Source organism: Coturnix japonica, chromosome 10, assembly GCF_054131305.1.
Source record: "Coturnix japonica strain WE chromosome 10, WE-NBRP24, whole genome shotgun sequence".
In the NCBI taxonomy this organism is placed as follows: domain Eukaryota; kingdom Metazoa; phylum Chordata; class Aves; order Galliformes; family Phasianidae; genus Coturnix; species Coturnix japonica.
This window is the reverse complement of record NC_140672.1, coordinates 27798980-27814866: the sequence shown is the minus strand read 5'-3', so window position 1 is coordinate 27814866 and position 15887 is coordinate 27798980. Positions and strand designations below refer to the sequence as shown.

Sequence of the window (15887 nt, the reverse complement as noted above, 5' to 3'; positions counted from 1 at the left end):
TTCCTGCACAAACTTTCTGGGCAGCTCAGCTTTTTCTACAGAGCAGCGTGCCTTTGGAAGTGCTTGGAGGATGTAAACTAACAGCAAGAGAACACTGAGCTCTTCTGGGTCTTTCTAGGCATTCAAAGAGACAGGAGAGAGTGCTCAGCCTCGAGTGGTTGCTTGTATGCAGAAATCACAGTTGTCAACATCTGTGCTGTTTTGCTGTAGGCAGTAGTGTGTGACAAGAAGCCTACAATTATCAATTTAGTGAATGTAATTAATTGTAACAGTTCCCCTTTCTTCTTCCCTTGACACTGGGGTTATGGAGTTCTCCTATGCTATGTGCCGGTGTAATACCTCTGAGCCACAGCACTGTTGCGTTTAGCAAAGCTCATGGCAACAGGCTTTGGCCAACCTCAGAGCTACGTAGATGATGAGAAGATATCCGATGATAGGAGAGAAAATGAACAAGCTCCAAGGTAAGTGTTGTTTTTTCCTTCTAGTCAGCACGCCATCGCTAAATCTTCTATGCTATCACTTTTATCGTGACAGTGATGATCCCTTAACCTCACACCTTTAGCACAGCACTTTCTGTGGAGATTCCCACCAGTGACAAAGTATTAGTGCCGCTTTTCTGCCTGTTTCTTTTTTGTCTGTATTTTCCAGAATGTGGGTATTTCTTTCATTGCCCACAAACACTGCCCAATGCAGGAGGAGGCAGGGACAAGAGTCAGGAGCAAGGGCAGAATAGTTTCTCTGTTAGTGAATGGAATGCCAATGTTTTCTGCATATGGACTTGCCATAGTGCTTCTTACAAGGCCTAACAGTGGGATGAAATGTGCCCTGAAGCAGGTGTGCTTTTTAGGAAGGCAAAAGATAATTGCAAATAATGCTAAGGGGGGCCAGTAAGATGATCAGAGGGCTGGAGCACCTTTGGAACAGGTTGAGGGAACTGGGCTTGTTGTGCTTGGAAAAGAGAAGGCTCCAGGGAGACCTCACTGTGGCCTTCTAGTATTTGAAAGGAGTGTATAAACAGGCAGGGGAATGGCTGTTTACAAGGGTGGATAGTGATAGAACAAGGGGGAATGTTTTTAAAGTGATACGGGGACGTTTAGGTTGGATATTAGGTTGATGTTTTTCACACAGAGGGTGGTGACACACTGGAACAGGTTGCCCATGGAGGTTGTGGATGCTCCATCCCTGGAGGCATTCCAGGCCAGGCTGGATGTGGCTCTGGGCAGCCTGGTCTGCTGGTTGGAGACCCTGCACACTGTGGTCCTTTTCAACCCAGGCTATTCTATGAGTCTATGGCTGTACAATTGTATCAGACCTCAGGGAAGTCACGTGGAAGAGACAAGCCTTTGAAATTAAGCTTGATTCGCTTTGCCCCTCATACACCTGATCACTGCATCCCTTACTTGGCAAATGGTCTTTCTGTGGGGTGTAGATGAGGAAAGGGGAGGAGGAAAATAAAGCAGCTGCTTTGTCTTAGAGCTCTTGTTTTGTTGGGGTCTGGCCATATTTTCTGAAACTAAAAGATGATGTGTGAAAGAAGGACAGTGAAAGGCACAAGGAGGTTTTGGTTTTGGTGCTGACTCCAGCTCGCTGCTTGCTGCTGGGAAAGGCACACTTAGCTCCAAGGAAGGATGCATGTGTGGAAATCCAGTGGCCAGGGGCAAGGGGTACCCAGCAATAGAGGGCAACGAGAGGTGGGGTGATTTGCTTTTAAACTGCAGCCAGTGAAGTCCTGTCCCATTGGATCTGACATATGTCTCCCCATTCCCTTCCAGTTTGTGCAGAGATGGCATGAGACAGAGGGCATTGCTTTCTGCCAGACTGCAGGAGCAGAAGCATTTCAGGTGCCTAAATGGTTTGGTTTCCTCATTGTGGTGGAATGGGGTACGCATAGAAGGAGGACTTCCATTCTTGGGGTGGATATGCACATGGGAGGCTGTGCAGGGAAGGCTCCATCCTGGCCAGTTCAGCCAGCAGCTGTATCCAGCTGGCAGAAGCCCCAGCCCATGAGGCCGGCACTGGCCCTAGGCCATAAAGCCACAGTAAGGGAAGCCAACATCAGCTCTGGAGCCTAAAGCCACAGTCAGAGAGGCAAGCACCAGCCTCGGGGCATACAGATGTGAACCCCTATTCATTCCCACTATCTCCCCTGGGACTCCATTGAGCGCTATGAGGTCACAATAGTCTTGACTGGTTTTTAATGAAAATTACAAAACCATGACATCTGCAGAAGAGTCACCTTCACTTCTCTGTTATCTTTTAGTCTTGCTTTTCCTTTTCACTGCCGCTTTTCCCTTTCACTGCTGCTTTTCCCTTTCAGTCTTGCTTTTCCCTTTCACTGCTGCTTTTTCCTTTCACTGCTGCTTTTCCCTTTTAGTGCTGCTTTTCCCTTTTAGTGCTGCTTTTCCCTTTTAGTCTTGCTTTTCCCTTTTAGTCTTGCTTTTCCCTTTCCCTGCTGCTTTTCCCTATTTATTCTTGCTTTACCCTTTTAGTCTTGCTTTTCACTTTCACTGCTGCTTTTCCCTTTTACTCTTGCTTTTCCCTTTCACTGCTGCTTTTATCTTTTAGTCTTGCTTTTCCCTTTCACTGCTGCTTTTCCTTTTCACTGCTGCTTTTCCCCTTAACTGCTGCTTTTCCCTTTCACTACTGCTTTTCTCTTTTAGTCTTGCTTTTCCCTTTCACTACTGCTTTTCTCTTTTAGTGTTGCTTTTTCCTTTCTCCTGAGAGTGTTTTTTACAGCTAGTTAGCTGAGAAGGGTCGTAAACACGGTGCAGCTAAACAAGCAGCCATAACACCTGCAAGGACAGCAAGAACAACAGGATGCCCTGGGATGGTGAGAAACTAGCCATGGTTCTGGGAACTCAGCTCAGTTCCATGTTCTCAGAACTACAGTGAGAAAAGAAATTCTCATCTTCTTCATCCTCTAACAAAAAAAATAACATTTTGGTTTGTGCCCCTATCATTCGTCAAATCATCAAAAAACTCAGAGGGATATTACAGTACGGGCAAATGATCACTATGCTGAACAGAAAAAGGACTCTAATATAATTAAAAGATGCAGTTCCAACAGAGCAAGAATGTTCTTAGCACAATAGCTGCCGACAGAGTCATGAAACTGGCGCATCAGATCCAACTTGCAGTTGTCTTAGACAGGAGATCATAGTTTAAGCATACCTAAAAAGCTGTCTAAGTTGTGCTCTAAAAAAGCGTGTAGTAGAATAATCCCACTCCGACACACTGAAATTATCTATTATTCCAAATTAGAAGACATCTCCGTGATTGCTACGTCACCTACTTAGTAAACTGTAAGCCAGCCAAACACAGAGATCTTTGAGGACAAAATAAAACAGAACAGCAGGAAGACCAACAAGAATGACTTGGTAGAATAAAGAAATACCTCAGTATTTTCAACCTCCCCCTGCAAATAGATGAAACCTCCAGTCTGTTTGGACTCCTTAGTAGTTTATTTTAAGCCAAGACTACAGTATAATCGCTTACCGAAGAAGCAGGTATATCTAGAGGGCCAGAAACGACAGTTGAATACAGCTTCCTTTTGGATTGTTTTGGCTTGGTCTCTCCTTCTTCGAGACTTTCAGGTTCGTTTGATTTAGGAGAACTTACTGCTGACATCAGCTTCTTGGCTAGAAGAAATTTGTTTTGATACGTAAACCAATCAACTTACTGGTTTTGTGAGTCTTTAAATCACTGAATGCAAAAAAAGCTTCGTAACAAACTTGGTTTATAAATGACACGTAAAATTTAAGTGAAAATACTCAGAAATTGTATTTGTTCATCGAGGTTCTTTATTGTTTCTATAGCTGAAACAGTTTATAGCTTCAGGTACGGCGGCTTAAAGCACGCATTAAAATGGAGTATGAAAGACAATCATGGCTCAGAAGTCGCTGGAAGTCAGAAACTTCAGCAGGAGTTAAACTTTTTGCAGTGTTTCATCCTTCTTTTTAGTCAGTATTGAAGCACGTACTCGCTTTCTCAGGAAGTAGTCTTTTCCGGATTTCTGTTCAACAGAGATGTGAACATGTGAAACAAGAGCATTGTTTAAACTTCATTTTAGTTCAACGTTATTTTAAGTTGACATTTTGAGCTTTACTACTGACACCTCTGTTCATTATGCTGATGATACCACAACGGCAAGTAATGTAGACAATTTTATACCCTTTCGGGAGTTGTCAAAATCTCAGCTATTTCAAGGCATACGTTTCTTAAAGTTTCTTAATAAGGCAGTAGTTTCTTTAAAAGTAGCTCCCAAGCTGTGGAGTTGTTTCTTACATAAGCTGTTCTAATTACATAAAATAAACAAACATACGAAACAGAAGACAACAGATGGGAAAAATCTACTACTCATACTCTGACCATGCCAAGGATACTGCTATCACATGTGAACATCTGTTTTTAATAACTGCCATGCATATTAATGATATGAACCTTAGTTTAATACAAGGGCTTCACTTACAAAAGCACACGATAATCCACTAAAGCTTCTCTTCCCAACTATTCAGTGTGCAATATCCTTCCCTCCAAATCATTACACAGTACAGCCATTACACGCTCTGGGGACAGACTGACTTGCCCTTTGGTTAGCTTATGGAATTTAATAGGAAGAGCTCATAAGCATGTAAGATTCCCATTCAGGTATACACATAAGGATAAGACACTGCTTCTTTCGTGTGACCACACAATTACAGGAAGTCCCAAGCTAGCTTCAAAACTAGAACAAAAACCAACCATTTTCTCGTCACTTGCAGAGGGTGAATTAAAAGCCATGACAGATTTTGTATTTTTCGTGTTCTCACTTTTCACAAAATCCTGGGAAAATAAGACAAGTTTCAGCCATGAATCTTTTGGAAAGAACAACTGATGTCACAAAAGTGAACACTTTAAACACTTTTGCTAATAGTAGGGAAGTATTTGCTAGTGGTAACTATTCCACTGTAAATCAAATAATAAATAAGCATTCAATTATAAAAACAGGACATTAAGATATCAGTATTAGACATCTCATGATGTCTAAAAAGCTGATTTATGTCTACAGGTTTCAAAGAAAATACACAATGAAGTTAAGAGAAATTCCCTTCTCTTAAACCATTATCACTGAGCTTGGCTATTAGTTTTGTTCATTAAAGCAGTTCATTGATTAAATTCTTCAACTACTTTACTGAGGTAGAAATAGCATTTTTTTAATGCTTAAATGAGAATGGTAAAAAGGCATCAGATATTTTGTTTTCTGTTGGGTCTAGGTCATACCTCATCCATGTCATCACTTCTTTTCTTTTTTGCCTTAGGCATTTTCACTCCTAAAGGTATCATGCTGTCGTGCTGCTTTATCTCCATCTTATCAGGTTGCAGAGGTGTCAGTGGGATTTCCAGCTCCGGTTTTGGGAACCGACTAGTTTTGCCATTTTCTGTGGACACTCCAGAAGAGTCGAGGACAGTTTCCAAATGCTCCTGATAGCACAGAAGAATTTTAAGTGCAAGTGTTAAAGTAGCCATGAGATTAAAAAGCTATAAAGCATCTGGAAAAGGATATGTAAGCATTCAATTTTCCTGCTGTAAGAACACTTGTAACAGAAGGAGTCTATTTCAGTTACAGCAGAGTTTTACCCTTCTTTCCTAGAACTTGTTACATTTAAAATTATTTCCAATCTATGATCACAAAATAAGTTCTCCATGTTAAACTGAGCCTGATACTTTACAAGTCATTGTTTCTCAAGGGCACAGACAACTACACTTTTTTTTAATAGAGAATGGTGGTAGAACTGACACGATTTTCTTCATCTCAACTCTGCTGCGTCAGAACTGGGCAGGAACAGAAGCATTTGATATCAAGTGTTCGATTAACTTCCAGCTTAATCTTAGGGAATTTGCCCTTCCTCTTCTACACTAGAGATGTTATTTACATAAGTAAGGTCCAGCTGGCAAGGTGCAAGCCCAGTACAAGTCATTAAAGAACTCCATTGCTATCTTTTCCCTGGAGAGAATACAGACATTCAAGCAATGACACCGTACTTAAGCTGAAGGCTATCATGTACCTGCTCATGGTCAAATGGCAGCAAATGCACAGCTAAGTGACAGGGAAATGTCAGTATGCATTTCCCCAGCAGCACTTACTGTCCACAATCCACCCAATCCTGTTTTTCTCAACAGGAACAACAAAGTCAGAACTGAGATCACCTGGACTCCTCCTTCTCTATGGCAGGAATTCAGCTAGCATATCAAAAATGAGTTCAGATGCTGGTTGAACACACGGAAGACAGGCTGCTGGGGACATCAGAAAATGGTAGATGGCTGCTTCTACTGCTGCTAGTAACTAGCAAACTCCAGTGTCCCAAACACAGACTAGCAGCTTTTACAACTTACACTGTTCCAACCCCCTGAGGGGAGTCTTCTTCCTCTCAAAAACTTACCAAAGATTGTAGAAAGACAAAAAGTAGTCAGAGCCACTTTATCAGGCTCTGCTAAGAATCTGAATGGAGTATCACCACCCACTGTATTTCCAAGAATTAAGTTGGTTAATAAATACTTTGTTTTTAAAATATATGTAACTGCTATTTTATGAAAGTTAGCAATTAAAAACTTATATAGGAATGATTAACATCATCTGCTAACAAAACAATGTCCAGAAATCCTGCAGAGGAAGAAAATAAGTTCAATTTGCTGTGCCCGTTTCAGTGGCTCCATGAATTTTTTCCAAGTAACTTATCTAATCATGAGCCACTTCACAAGCATTAACATGAGGAGAGTTTTCAACAGCACCTGACAAAAATTCATCACACAATTGTTTCAACAGCTTTTATTCCTATCAAAGGCTATAAAAACAGGTGATCTGATCACCTTGAAAGGGATAAATAAATTAAAACTTGGGAATTGTTTAGAGAACATGAGAACTTTTCCTACTCATTCCTTATCAAAAGCAATACAATCACAACATTTTCAGATCTGAAGTTTCATACTAACCTCAGATTCATTTAATGAAGTGAGGCTCCTAGTACATCGACGTGACAAATAATTGTCTTCAGCTTTGCATCTTAATGGAATACTTTCTCCAGTTTTAGTTTTGCTTTGTTGTTTCCTAGGCTGTAAATATTTAAAAGGAGTAAAGATTAGGCTATGCATTAGACCTCCAAAATATCTCGAGTTTTCTAAAGCTACAGTGTAAAACCTCAAGCTCAGACGCCACATGAACACGTAAGCTGAAACACAGCACAAGCATGGGAAGGTAGTAACATCTATTCATTGTGTGATCTTCAGATACACCCTACTGGGTCTCACTAACAGTCTCAGGCAGTATTCTGCCTCCAAAAGAGAGAAAGCGAGACATTATTTAGGGACAAAATCTGTAACGCTGGTCGTTTTGTCATCCATTCCCCCCATACTCTGCATGCTCACAGCTGCTATGTTAGAACACCAAAGGCTAAACCTCTGCCTTATCTTCAGCATCCACATACGAATACAGGGAAAACTGCATGGAAAAGTTCCATAATGTACACAGAGAGATGGTGTTCTAGTAAATAAAATATTTTTGAGAAGATGAGAGCTCATGTTTGAGTGGAAGACAAAAAGAACCAACAAGTACTCATCACTGAATATGTAGTTAAAGGACTATATGCTAAGAAAAATGATTCTAGCTCCAGTATCTCCTAGGAAAACAGAAGAACAAAAAGGGGTTAACAAGATGTTAAGTACTGACTTTCTATAAATATAATCATACTTTTTCATTTACAGAGTCATTCCTTCTACTTTGTCTTCCTTCAAGTAAAGGTATTTCTGGCAAACACTGAGGGCTACTGTGGTTAATGCGTTGTTTTAATTCCTTTATAAAGTCATCTTTGTCAGCCAGTTCTTTTCTTAACTCTTCTATCACAGTTGCATTATCCTAATAAACAGTAAAAACTGCTGAGTTGTGGGATTGGCAAAAGGAGTTAACACACACAAGCAGTATTGCAATTACTTAGTAGCATCAGTTTTAGAATTGCAGGCTAGAACACTTAACTATTCAAGAACAGTAACATTTCACGCATTTGTACGGTCACTGTTACAAGTGCAGTAGTCACAGAATTGCCTGGGAAGCTGTAATACAATATATTTTGATTCTTCTATTTTACTTATGTGCTTCAGCCTTCATCTCCCTTAAGATATAATAACCCGAGCTTTTATTCCCAAATCCTCGGTACTGTGAGAAAGTCGACAGTTGTAGGGGACGTTTTGCTATGAGAACATCTTTCTTCTCAGAGAAAGTGAATCCAAACATTCTCAAAAGAGCACAACTCATTTAGTCGTCTGTTTAGCTTCTGAAATTCTATGCTACGGCTTAGATTGGCTATCCTGATTAAAAGCTGGATGTTGAAATAAGAAATGCAACTTCCAGAGATCATCCCCCCTCTGCTTTTTGGTGCTTCCCTTAATCTCTCTCCACGTCCCCTTCTGTCTTTTCATGCCATTGTAGATACTACCTCAGAGAAAGCAAAGAAAGTAAGAAACCTGAGACAGAACTACTGTCTGAGTATTGAGCCTAGCTTGGGATCCAGAAATGCTGTGAATTATCAGAAAAAGCTACAGATGTCCAGTCTGACTGTAGGATCATAAGCATCAAACTGACATCTGCTTATCTGAACTACTGAAAAAATTGAAATTTTAGTAATTAACAGAAATTCTGTTTCTGAAGAACAAAAATAAAATCTGGTGCTTTTTTTGGTTAGTTGCACATGATGTCAATACGACAGTGTTCAAGAACAGAACCACACCCAGAATACAAAGAGCAGGTACAGGAGTTTTACAGAATTTTTGGTTAGCTAATCAGGTAGGAGGAAAGGAGAGCTGACCTTGCTTGAATCCTTTAAGGCAGATTGTCTCAGTTCTGCTATTTCTTTCTCTTTTTGTATGACATTAGAAGCCAAAGTTTTGAGCTGTTTTTCCAAAGCTTCTACTAAGTGATCTCTCTCCTCACGCCACTTTTGAAGATTATGGTCCTTTCCCACCAGCTCCTATATTTCATGTTGAAAGAAAAGCATACACAGTAGAAACAAGCAGAATCTTTAAGACAGCCTAGAATTAATAAGTTTTTCATATAGCATAAATAAGGACTCAAGCTGATAAAAAGAGTTTATGGTAAGACATTTCAATTAACATATCGTGATGTCACTCAACAAGATCAGGTTACATGCATGTATTACATATGTATTTACTATGCAGATTATTGTATTTAAAGCAATCTGCCAGTGCTCTGTAGTGACTAATTATTTGAATATCTTTCATGGTCTACCACTAATTTCAGTTGGCCACTTTCATTTTGCTCCAATTTTTTTTTTTTCCACCTTTTTCCTGTTGCTTGGAAAACCTGCATCATTCATGTAATAAAAATTAAGAGCAAGTAAAATACCCGTTTAAGTTGTTGGATAGTATAGTCTTTATAATCCAGCTCATCCTTAAACTGGTTATTAATCCTTTCAAGTTCATCCATCTTGTTCCTGAGGGATTCCTCCACAAAACGCATCGTGGACACCTGTAATGTAAGCACAGCTCACGGTTAATTAAAAGACTTCTGTAATCCAACCTGGCCAAATACTTCTTTGTTAAATAAAGAGGAATTCACAAACAAGTGCTGAGTAGGAAAACGACAGCAAGTGCAAGGTTACCAAGGAAGACATGAATTCATTTTTAAGCTTCAATTTTCCACCCCAAGCACACCCAATAAACTTTCAGACTAAGATCCTGCAAAATGGGTTTTAAGATATCTTATTGTTTAATAATTAAATTTTAACTATTAGCATCACTGAAGCTGAAATTGAAGAAAAAAAATATACATGCTTATATTAAAGAGCCTCTGGAAATTAGTCTATTTCTCTTCAAGTAAATAGCATTCCTCTTCCCAGTTATCAGAGTTTTTTTACAAGACTTAGGTTTTAGGCTTTGGAGTTACCACGGATACCAATTGCAAGTCACCAGTAACATAGAGATAATAACAAGTCCCCTCCAGAGGCAGATTGGCTATTCTCTTCACAAACCTTATTCCAGACTACTAACCAACTTTACTTTCCTCTGTTCATTATCTATGTGAAACCATGTTTTAACTTCTGGTCCCCTCTAGAGCTTCAATGGCAACTTTACCTAAGATTTGCTGCTAGCCACACTAGTGTGAAATTTCCAGCTTCATAGTAAAATTTATAGAAGTTTTAACAGCAGAAAGCCAAGCATAATCTTACAGAAAGACAATATCTCAGTTGACTACAAACCTCGCTTTGTACTTGCTGAATTTGTTTCTCGGCATCAGAATGTTTGTCTTTTAGATCTGCATACTCTTCTTCTTTCCTCTGCAAATCTTTTTTCAAATTCAGTACAAGGGCAGAACTCTCAGAAAGAATATTTTCTAGCCTTATGTTAAAAATAAAGAGACAAAGAACATTACTGTTACACATCTCATGGAAACAGCAATTACAGCTTAATCCATGCCCTGCCTGTTGGTTTCTATTTGTAAATAGACTCTTAAATCTATCCAGACCAGTGACAAGATTTAAACAATTACTTTTGAATTTCAGCTTGCTTCTCATAATCAGATTCTGAAGCAATAAATTATTCAGATGCTATTCTTAGGGATGTACAACAAAACCACCAGAAATCCCCATATTATTCTTTATTTCCTTGCACACTCCTGTTTTCCCTTGGAACTCAAGTAGCATACCAAAGCACCCTAAAGTAGTACTTTGGCCATTGATAAGCATGCTGATGCATTAAGTCGAAGGGATGTTCCCATTAACTATTTTTAACTCTAGTTCATTCTCAAAGAGCTCTAAGTTAACTCAGTGGTTACTTACGATTCTATACGTTGCACTTTCTCCATTTCACTCTTTTCCTTTTCCCGAAGAGAATGTTTCATCTGCTCCAAGCTTTCATTTAAAGCCAAACTTTTGAGCTGTTCTTCCAAAGCTTCTACTAACTGATCTCTCTCCTCACACCACTTTTGAAGATTACGGTCCTTTTCCTCCAGCTGGGTAACAAGTCTTTCCTAAATGAAGAACAGATGAACAGTGAACATCACCTACTACACACTGAACTGTTCTAACACTTCGGTAGTTAGCACCGTTTTACAGTCTTAGTAAATGTATGATCTCTTCAAGATCCACAGGAGCTCTAGAACTAGTTGCACTACAAACTTAGAGAAGCAAAACCATGCTTCTATTATACAACCTACATTACCCTCCTTGTGAAAAAATATTAGTAATATTTAAGAACTTCAATTTGCTCATTTAATGATTACTAATGAGCTTTAGGAAAATAAAGTCACAAAGTGATAATAATACTAAGCTCCTCACATCCTTCTATGCTGCTTGCAGGTCCAGAAAGTCGGGACTAACTACTTCCAGATGTAAAAAAAGCTTTGCAAAATGTACAGATTCACATGTTTAAGAAGTTACATGACAAGAGCCCAGCAAAAAGCTCAAGTAACTCAAGTGACTTTGTTATCAGTCACTATTTGGAAAGTGATAAAGGAGCAAAACTGTGGCCGTTTGACCAAGTATTTTTATTCAGTATCTGGAGAGAAGTTTGTGTGGATTCTTTAGAAACTCAATTGCCTTTTCTTCCTTATAAAGGCTTAATGGCCTTCTGCTTTGCAGAAAAGAGAACAAACAAAAGCTATTGTACAAAATTCTTTCTTAGTCTCATTAAATAGTTATCTATTTTTCAACTATAATTTTCTTATTGCTGTCCCACATACGTGACATTTCACTATGCACTTATGAAAGATCTTTCTTTTTGTGGCCCCCCCATTCCTTCCTTTTCCAAATCAAGCAGTTCTCATATGGGCTTTGCCACATAAGAAAGCAAGGGGAATTGGACAAGCTGCTCTTATGCACCCTTACTGTTAATACTTGGTATGTAGTTGTCTCCAAACTACAGGCACCAGACAACTCTGCCAGGACCTCATCACTTACAATTTCTGCTTGTTGCTTTCCATAATGTTGTCGGTCCTCAGCAAATTGTTTCATTTCTTTGTTGCGAAGATTCTCAGCTTCTTTTATCTGATTTACGAGCTCTTCTTTCTCCTCCAGCCACTTTTTTCTATCAGTTTGATACTTAGACTCACTTTCCTGTTTCAAAGAAACCAAAAATGAAATAGTGAGTCATTAAGGAATAAAAGTCTTAAAAGCCAGATCATCATTAAATAGACTTGTTTCTGCAAGATAACAGAAACATTAGCAGTTTTTACTACAGAATATTCCCAAAGGCAGGTATTGGATAATCATTAGTTCTTTTCCATTAAAAAATAATCATTTCCAGTATTTCTTATTCAGACTGGAGAGCCCCCATAAAACATCTCTTTTTCTTTATAAATGTTCACACAAGCTTTACAGAACTTAAACCAAAAGTCAGTATAAGAAAAACTCTTTTAACTTAAAAACTTCTAACACTTTACGCTGCCTTGCAGCAGTTGTAGGAAAACTTGCAGCTCCTTCAGGGTTGAAAGACAAAGAAAAGCAACACAGTTTACACTGTAGGAGTAGTCTCCTTTCCTATCAAACCTACTGGCAGACATTCTCATATATAGGACAGAGCACCTGAGAAACTGCTTGGAAAAAATAAAAGTCTTTTAACCAAGGAAAATTAGTAGACCCGCAGCCCAACAAAAAAGGCTTCCTGGTGATAAAGTTAGATGATGATTTCGATAGCTTATATTAGTTGCCCAAGCAACTAACAGAAAACAGTTTTGACAAATACACCGTAAGTTACAATTTGCTTTGAGTTAGTATTCCTTTCTTGCAAACAACAATTGTATAAGTATACTCTGCTTATAGCACATTGACGTGGTATAGAATGAAGCAATGAATGTTCAACTTTCCCCTCTTCTTGAAAAAGTGAATTGGCTCTGCGCATTAAAAAAAATATCATGAATAAGCTTACTCAAGGTGAAGGAGGAAAGAAGCTCAGAACCATTCCACTAACAGAGTGGATGTAACCTATTGTATACTCACTTAGAAAACTCCCACTGCCAGCCCATTACTTTTATTTAAAAAAACAAACAAACAACAACAACAAAAAATAACATCAGATGGGATAAGACAACTAACTGTTCAGAGGCCAGCAAAAGAAGCACTGCTCATGGCAGCATAATGTAGGGAAGGCTACACTTCCTATAATATGGGGGCATCAGTGATGCCATTCTTAACGTACCAGAAAAAAGCTGCACCTGGTCCCTATTGCATGTTGCACTGCAGCTTTTACAGGAAGTTTCTGTAATCAATATAACAGTTTACTTTATCAAGTTACAACTTTGAAGTTAAGTTACCTCCAGCTCTTTTTGCAGCTTTATTAATTCTGTACTGTTTTCATTCAAATTTGCCTCATCACTTTCGTTGTTCTTTTGCTGCCAGTCACTATTGCTCTGGTATTCCAGTTCACTGTATTTCTGTTTCCATGCAATCAGTTCTACTCAATACACAAAATGAGGTTAGATAGCATATCATTTCAAGTATATATTTGAAATACCACACCAATGACTTTTTACTAAAGCCGCTTCGGTTTTATCTGCTATAGACATAAAGAAATAACAGAAGCCTTTAACTACAAGAGATTTGTTGTTTACTATGGAACGTTAATGCCTAAGTAACAGTCACATGAAAATGGAAGTGGCTATCACAGTACGTCTAAACCCCTTTTGCATCCCTGCTCCCTTTCCCTGGAAAGATTACCTGAAGCTAATTTTTCGTTCTCTTCTAACTGAGCTTCAAGCATGTCTTCTTGTTCAAGATGCATTTCCGCTTGTTCTTCTAATATCATCCACATACCTTCAATTGTTCTATCCCTTGCACACAGATCTGAAGGTTTGAAAATTTACAGATGAACTCCCTACTAGCTCCCATTATTCTCAAATCAAGATTCTCCCATGACCAAAAGCTCTTTTAAATGAAATAGACCATCTCCATTGAAATATTTACATACAAATATATGCAGACATGTCTTAAAATCGAAACATAGAAGACTCAAAGTCATTAGCAATGTGACAACATTTACACAGATATTCCACACACACACACACAAATAATGACTGACCGTCACATAGTTGATCATAGTCTTTGGAGATATCTTCCATCCTCTCAGTTTCCAACAGCTCCTATATTTCATGTTGAAAGAAAAGCATACACAGTAGAAACAAGCAGAATCTTTAAGACAGCCTAGAATTAATAAGTTTTTCATATAGCATAAATAAGGACTCAAGCTGATAAAAAGAGTTTATGGTAAGACATTTCAATTAACATATCGTGATGTCACTCAACAAGATCAGGTTACATGCATGTATTACATATGTATTTACTATGCAGATTATTGTATTTAAAGCAATCTGCCAGAGCTCTGTAGTGACTAATTATTTGAATATCTTTCATGGTCTACCACTAATTTCAGTTGGCCACTTTCATTTTGCTCAAATTTTTTTTTTTTTTTTTTTTTTTTTTTGGACCTTTTCCCTGTTGCTTGGAAAACCTGCATCATTCATGTAATAAAAATTAAGAGCAAGAAAAATACCTGTTTAAGTTGTTGGATAGTATGGTCTTTATAATCCAGCTCATCCTTAAACTGGTTATTAATCCTTTCAAGTTCTTCCATCTTGTTCCTGAGGGATTCCTCCACAGAACGCATCGTGGACACCTGTAATGTAAGCACAGCTCACGGTTCATTAAAAGACTTCTGTAATCCAACCTGGCCAAATACTTCTTTGTTAAATAAAGAGGAATTCACAAACAAGTGCTGAGTAGGAAAACGACAGCAAGTGCAAGGTTACCAAGGAAGACATGAATTCATTTTTAAGCTTCAATTTTCCACCCCAAGCACACCCAATAAACTTTCAGACTAAGATCCTGCAAAATGGGTTTTAAGATATCTTCTTGTTTAATAATTAAATTTTAACTATTAACATCACTGAAGCTGAAATTGAAGAAAAAAAATATACACGCTTATATTAAAAGAGCCTCTGGAAATTAGTCTATTTCTCTTCAAGTAAATAGCATTCTTCTTCCCAGTTATCAGCGTTTTTTCACAAGACTTAGGTTTTAGGCTTTGGAGTTACCACGGATACCAATGGCAAGTCACCAGTAACATAGAGATAATAACAAGTGCCCTCCAGAGGCAGATTAGCTATTCTCTTCACAAACCTTATTCCAGACTACTAACCAACTTCACTTTCCTCTGTTCATTATCTATGTGAAACCATGTTTTAACTTCTGGTCCCCTCTAGAGCTTCAATGGCAACTTTACCTAAGATTTGCTGCTAGCCACACTAGTGTGAAATTTCCAGCTTCATAGTAAAATTTATAGAAGTTTTAACAGCAGAAAGCCAAGCATAATCTTACAGAAAAAAATATCTCAGTTGACTACAAACCTCGCTTTGTACTTGCTGAATTTGTTTCTCGGCATCAGAATGTTTGTCTTTTAGATCTGCATACTCTTCTTCTTTCCTCTGCAAATCTTTTTTCAAATTCAGTACAAGGGCAGAACTCTCAGAAAGAATATTTTCTAGCCTTATGTTAAAAATAAAGAGACAAAGAACATTACTGTTACACATCTCATGGAAACAGCAATTACAGCTTAATCCATGCCCTGCCTGTTGGTTTCTATTTGTCAATAGACTCTCAAATCTATCCAGACCAGTGACAAGATTTAAACAATTACTTTTGAATTTCAGCTTGCTTCTCATAATCAGATGCTGAAGCAATAAATTATTCAGATGCTATTCTTAGGGATGTACAACAAAACCACCAGAAATCCCCATATTATTCTTTATTTCCTTGCACACTCCTGTTTTCCCTTGGAACTCAAGTAGCATACCAAAGCATCCTAAAGTAGTAGGTTGGCTATTGATAAGCATGCAAATGCATTACATCAAA

The 15887-nt window shown here is 38.4% G+C and overlaps 1 protein-coding gene across 1 annotated transcript; it reads right to left on the bottom strand.

Moving 5' to 3' along the window:
• Positions 1-3925: 3925 nt before the first annotated feature.
• Positions 3926-14658, bottom strand: LOC146759573 (kinesin-like protein KIF20B). The gene is made up of 10 exons (XM_085510431.1): positions 14530-14658; positions 14059-14119; positions 13295-13434; positions 12085-12098; positions 10245-10383; positions 9392-9514; positions 8835-8996; positions 6970-7089; positions 5260-5460; positions 3926-4012 (listed from the first exon to the last, which is right to left on the bottom strand). Exons 1-10 carry the CDS (start codon positions 14641-14643, stop codon positions 3926-3928), a joined length of 1161 nt encoding a protein of 386 aa, XP_085366557.1. The 5' UTR covers positions 14644-14658.
• Between the last annotated feature and the right edge of the window lie 1229 nt (positions 14659-15887).

Coding starts and splice junctions, on each gene's coding strand:
- LOC146759573 (XM_085510431.1), bottom strand. CDS start 14,643: ATGCGTTCTGTGGAGGAATCCCTCAGGAACAAGATGGAAGAACTTGAA. Junction 9,515..10,244: donor TTCAGCAAGTACAAAGCGAG/GTTTGTAGTCAA, acceptor CTTACATTACAG/GTGTCCACGATGCGTTTTGT. Junction 7,090..8,834: donor CCTTAAAGGATTCAAGCAAG/GTCAGCTCTCCT, acceptor AAATATTTACAG/CCTAGGAAACAACAAAGCAA.